Source organism: Petaurus breviceps, unplaced genomic scaffold (assembly GCF_028583685.1).
Source record: "Petaurus breviceps papuanus isolate PSGF00001 unplaced genomic scaffold, PetGlider_PUasm1.0 218, whole genome shotgun sequence".
Taxonomy (NCBI): domain Eukaryota; kingdom Metazoa; phylum Chordata; class Mammalia; order Diprotodontia; family Petauridae; genus Petaurus; species Petaurus breviceps.
The window spans coordinates 6634637-6640636 of NW_027185872.1; the positions used below are offsets into that span (position 1 = coordinate 6634637).

Below are 6000 nucleotides of genomic sequence, written 5' to 3' on the forward strand. Positions count from 1 at the left end.
ACAAGGGCATGTTCTCCAGCCTGAAGCTGGAGTTTCTGCAATGGAATTCTCAGGACAATGGGGGGTTGCCAGGGCCCACTGATGTATGTGTCAAGCTCTGTCACACTATCATGGAATATCCAGAAAATTGCCCACCCTTGGTCTTCAGACACTAGCTGGTAGCAGCAAGAAGGAAAAGGACTGCTGCGTATTAAAAATGACACGGAACCTTCTACAATTAGTACGTGGTATCGAAGAGGGGCTAGAAGAAATACCAGCCGAACACTGCTGAACTCCAAGGGCTGCAAATGAGCTTCAGTCACCTCCTACTTAAAGTCTCACAAGGGGGGCAGCCAGGCAGCACAGTGAGTAAGAGCACCGGCTCCAGTGTCAGTACGACCTGGAGATTGAATCCCAGGCTCAGACACTTAGCACCCACCCAGAAACACCTGGCCGTGTAACCTTGAGCAAGTTACTTAACCCCAATTGCTTAGGGACGGCCAGGTGGCTCAGCAAGTAATAGCACCGGCTCCAGTGTTGGGAGGACCTGGATCAAATCCAGGCTCAGATACTCAGCACCACACCCAGAAATAACTGGCCGTGTAACCTTGAGCAAGTTACTTAACCCTGATTGCTTAAAAACAGTAAAAAAAATAAAAATTAAAAAAAATAAAGTCTCACAAGGTCCGCCTCAAACACAAGTGATCAGAACCTGAACCATGCTGTCAATTGTAGCCATCCCCCCAAATATCTCCCTTATAAACGGAATCCCTGAGCGCCCCCAGGCCGAGCTTCCAGAACAAGGAAAAATAACCAGTAACAATTACTCTGAAGCCCAACTCCCTGAGAGTGCTCCATCTGGGAAAATGACATTCTAGTCACTTTTCCTGAACAGGTTAAACAACCATAGCTCTGACTCTGGCTTTCACAATTAAGACTCTTGTGTATTGCATCCCCTGGGCCTTTGCTGGGAGGTTAGGGTTACTCAGAGAAAGGAAGCTTTCCCACTTAACCATTTGCCTTGCCAGCCTTGTGGTTCCTTAAAAAAAGGCAAATTCTAAGAATGAGCTTTCAGCAGATGCACTGGTCCTTCGTTTATCTTTGGGATTAGAAGGGCAATTCTGCAGCTCTTGTGGGTCTGACTTTTTCTTTGCTGTGCTTTAGCTATTGTTGCTACTATTCAACAATATTTAAATGCTAAATGGTTAAGTAATGACTTTTATCAGATTTTCCTACTAGTCAATAAAAGGGATTCAAATGGTTTTGAGCAGGAGAAGGTTTCTAAGTGGGGATTACTCTCCTGTGAGCAAACCGAGCCTGCCTATCAACCCAAGCGACAGCAGCCCAATTCGACTGTCCTGCTGCATGGCCCAGGATTCCACTCAACAATCCAGACTAATACTAGTGAAAAAGAAGTTATTTTTGGTGGAAAGAGAACCCTACCACGTACAATGCAGCTGGGCTGGCCAGGGCAGGAAGGAATCGACTTTTCCCCCAAAAGAAACTCTTCAGGACAGAGGTGGGCTCTGTAAGGTCACAATCTTATTGCTATGTACAGCCATCAAGTCCTAAGGAACAGAGGAAATGTGGCTACATGTGTCCATTTGCTTTCTGTGAGTCTACTGTCTGAAGAGAACAAAGAAAAAATTATCATATCATGACCAACTCTAAGAACATGTGGATGTAATTATGGTCGTCAGTTCTCAAATTCAGAGAATTAAGAGCTTGTGACCCCTCTGCTTCTCAAAGCCAAAAAGAGAAAGTAGCAACAGCTTGGACTTAACAAGTCACTCCTTCAAATACGTGACTCCAGTTCACCTGGTCACGTCTGGGATAAGTAAATGAAAATAAAAATAATGCACTTAAAAGAAAAAAATACATCTTTAAGAGCAATGCAAATCCCTAGTTTCATTTAAGTAAGAACTCTGATTTTCTCAGTCATAAGAACCTCTCCCCAAAATCGCTGTTTCTATAAAAAAGAAAATACATACTTAAGGGGTCAGTAAACTCCCACCAAGCACTCCTCTGAGGTGCTGACTAACAATAAAAACACCAACAGCAAACAGGTGTGCGTATCAGTATAGGTTGATAGGCAGTAGCTAGCACACCAGGACTAGCTAGCATTTCTGCAGAAAGCTTAAGGGTTTGCAACACACTTTACATATTTTCTCATTGATCCTCTCAATAACCTGGGAGATAGGTGCTGTCATCCCCATTTTACAGATGAAGAAACTGAGGCTGACCGAGGTAAGGTGACTTGCTTAGGGTCACACAGCTAAGTAAGGGTCTGACATCGGACTCAAGACTTCCTAACTCCAAGCCTGGAACTCAGTCCACTGAGTCAGCTGGCTGTCTCTTCATCTATAAACCAATTCGGTCAACGCTGACCATCAATGTTATTAAAATCAATACTTAAATTTTCCCCACAGGAACTTTTTCCAAGTCGAAAATAAGCAATGATCATGTCGACGTTGTTTCTTCAGTAGGCTCTGGCCAGCCAAACAAGGCTCTGCCCTTTGTCCTCCCTGCTGCCCACACCAGATCTCTGAGGGTTAGGGGTGACACCCTCCCGCTTCCCCAACCATCAGCCAACACCCCAACTTGCCCCTTTCCACTGCCACCACTAAGACCCTAGTCCACTACGTGGAGGCTCCCCATGGAACAGCACTCCTGAGGAAGAGCCTTTTGCCAACATACCGCCCTCTGACTTGGAGGATGGAGTGAGCTGAAGCAGAGATCACTGCCCTTCAACACCACACTCACTGCATCGGGTCCCTGCTTAAGAACCTTTGAGATCTGCAGCCCAGGAAATGAAGAAGCAAAGGCCCTCCACAGAGGCCTGAAGCCAGCCCCAGGGGCACAGCCCCTCTGCCTCCCCCGCTCCTCTGAACACACCATGTCCACCACTACCTCAGAGGGAAAGCCCGGCCCCCTTCAGTGGAAGATAGTGAGAAGGTTAGGACTCTGACCAGGAGAGTTCATTAGGACTGACATGTTCGTTTGGAGGTGCCTGTCTCGTCTCCCCAACTAGACAGCAAAGAGCTTCCAGGGAGGAACCACCTTGGGCATGGTGCCCATGCCTGGCGGCATCTTGCACCTGAAGCAGCAAAGTGGCCCAGACTGATTGTCCTCAAAGTATCTCATGGGCAGATGAATATAATATCCAGAGGGGATGCGAGTCCTCATTTCAGATTTTAACACAGGGTCGGTCCACCTAAGTAACAGAAACGAATCCAACATTCCCCACCTGGCTAACCACAGAGAGAGGTTTTTTCAGCGTTTGTCTCAATCTCCTTTAATGCTCAGATAATGACTCCTGATGGCCCTCACGATGATGGCAGCATTTCCGCAGCCCTACTGCGAGCCCGGTACTGCGCTAAGCACCTGACAGGCTGCGTGTCCCTGGAGTCTCACAGACCATGTAGGTGCAGGTCCGGCAGAGACCAAGCCTGTGAGGGTCATCAGCATTCTACTCACAAGACTGGGCACAAAGACTGTAGAATACTCTATCTTGGTCAGTCGTGAGGATGGTGAGCCCCGAGTGAGGGAGACAGCCCAGTCTGATGATTCCCTGTGTCTGTCTGTCTTCAGAGGCGGGACTGGAGTGGGGACGGAAGACGTTTACTCAAGACTCCCCAAGTGCCGCTCTCTGCCCACCAGCGCACACAGCAGGTGCTCAAGAAACCCTTTACTGTCTGACGAGCGAGCGCAAGCTGGATACAAAGTAACTTCAGACAAAAGGGGCCGGGGGGGGGGGGGGGGGGGGCACAGCCAGGAGACGGGCAAGACGGGCTGGAGCCCAAAGGTCACCGTGGGAGGCGCTGCGTGGGCAGTGAGAGAAGGGCCTGGATGAGCAGGCTGCAGAAAACCACGGCACCGGTACCGCGGGAAACGTGGAAAAAGGCGCCCGCTCCGGCAGGAGAACGGGCAGGGCAGCGCCGAAGGGGCCGGGCCCCTCCGCGGTCACTGGGCCCGGGGCACGAGGGTCAGGAACAAGGAAGCGGGTGACGGCCAGGAGCCGCGGTCACGCAGGTCCGTGGGAGGCACCGCGGGAGACCACACAGCTGCGGGGAGGGCGGCCTCCCCTCTCCTGCGGCTGGGCCGGGCAGGGTCCCCTCCGCCCACAAGCCCTGGCCGCCGAGCTGGCCTGGAGGGGGGGGGGGGGGGGGGGGGGCCCCCCCCCCCCCCCCCCCCGGACCGGCCGGACGGGGGCGGGGCGGAGCCGGCCCAGGCTGTCCATCCCGTGGCTGCCCCGCCCCCCCGGGGCTCCCCAGGAGGACGCCCCCTGGCAGGGGGTCAAAGGCCGGGGGCCCTCCCTCGGCCCCGGGGTTACCTGAAGCATCTCCCACTTTAAAGTCGCTGTCATCGGAGCTGTCATAGTCGAGCGCCTCGAGCAGGGACGCGGCCAGGGGCTTCACAGGCCTCCGCTTGGAGCTGCGATCCACTGCAGGGGAGAGACACAGGGGGGGCGTCACACGGGACGGAGAGGCTCGCGGCGCCCACGGTCCCGCCCCCGCCCCTCCCCCTCCCCGCACTCACTAGGGCCGGCGTCCGGGGCGCGGGGCCGGGGGGCGCGCGGGGGGCCGGCGGCGGCGGCCCCGGAGGAGGCGGCGGAGGCCCGGCCCTGGCGGCCCGGCCGTCCCCACGCGCGGCCCACTCCGGGCCGCCCCGCGCCGCGCCCCCGCCCGCCGCAGCGCGCGCCCGTCTCCGCGCCCGGGGAGGACGCCCCCAAGAGGCCCAGGAGGGCACGGGCCCGCCCCGATGCCCGCACACAGTGGGCTGCTCGACCAGCCGGACGCGGCGCGTGGGGCCCAGAGGAGTAACGGCGGCAGCGGCGAGGACGGGGAGCCGAGCTCGAGCCGGGAAGGGCGGGACCGGAGGGTGGGGGGAAGGTCAGGGGAGCCAGGTGCGCCTGCGCCTGGAGGCGGGGTTGGCAGGCCGGAGAGGTGTGCGCCTGCGCCGGGGGCGGGCCCAGAGGGAGGAAGGGAGTGCGCCTGCGCCCGAGGCGGGGGTTAAGCGAGGGGGCGGAGCAAGAGAGAAGGGCTGAGGAGGCAAGGCAGCCGAGCCGAAGCTGAAGCAGCCAGAGGCCGCACTGCGCCTGTGCTTAGGGCGGGGCCAGAGGCTAGGGGAAACAAGGAGGGGAGGAGCCGAACGAAGGGGCGGGGGAGGAGCCGAACGAAGGGGCGGGAGAGCGCCTGCGCCAGGGAAGCGCTAGGCTGAGCTTGGAAGAGAGGGACGAGCGAAGGGGAGGAGCCAGAGGAGGGGCGGGGTCGGAGGGGCAGAAGCGCGCTCGCTCCGCCACCAGCCTTTGTTTGGCTTTGCCGCCTCTTCTGCACCTGGGCTCGCCCCTGAGATTGGGCCTGCGAAGCCCCGAGAGGCCCTCGGAGGCAGAGACGGGCCTCGAGAGGAGGATTTGGGAACTATGGGAAAAATAAAAATAAAAGGATGGGGCGAGTAGTCTTCACGCTTCACCACCACGTGTCCCACCTACTGTCGGCCTCCCACAGGTGGTCCAGCCTCCCCCTTGGAGACCCCCACCCACCCAATACCCTCGTCCCCACAGTATCCGAGATGGGGGGGGGGGGAGACGCCAGGCTGACTGGTATGGCTCAGGAGGGGCCCAGGGACCCTGGTCATCCAACTCCCAAGTGTCCAGTGGCCAATGGGTTGTCCGGGTGTGAAAGTCAGGTGCTGGGCAGGGATTCTTCAAGCGGGCACACACCAAGAAGGGGGACAGCCCTGCTCCCCTCCTTCAGCACCCCCAAAACCCCGAGACGGGCAAAGGAAAGACGGGACGTCATACCTGCTCGGAACACAAAGCGGGCTACCTGGAAGAGAGCCTCCCTGCTAACCCCAGGCCAGAGGCTGAGACGAGAAGGAGCCTGCTCAGGGCAGGGTGCCAGGCTGGGCGCTGAATCTGGGGGGCCTTTGTTCATCATCACCAGTGCACGCCCCTTCCCCCGGACCCAGGCCCTGGCTGTCTGCGCCTTTGATCCAAAGTGGAAGCAGGCTGGAGACGTC

General features: G+C 57.0%; 1 protein-coding gene and 1 long non-coding RNA gene across 6 annotated transcripts in view; one reads left to right on the plus strand and one right to left on the minus strand.

Annotated features, from left to right (window-relative positions):
• Positions 1–4553, minus strand: part of PHF14 (PHD finger protein 14) — a 183503-nt gene extending 178950 nt beyond the window's left edge. For all 5 annotated transcript variants that reach the window (XM_069094448.1, XM_069094450.1, XM_069094446.1 and 2 more), the window contains exons 1-2: positions 4519–4553; positions 4313–4423 (exon numbers count right to left, since the gene is read on the minus strand). In XM_069094448.1, the coding sequence (XP_068950549.1) occupies positions 4313–4423; position 4519 (112 nt within the window). In that variant the 5' untranslated portion in view covers positions 4520–4553. The remainder of the gene's footprint in view (positions 1–4312; positions 4424–4518) is intronic.
• LOC138166011 (uncharacterized) overlaps positions 1–6000 on the plus strand; it is a 233810-nt gene that overhangs the window by 219639 nt on the left and 8171 nt on the right. The window lies entirely within an intron of this gene.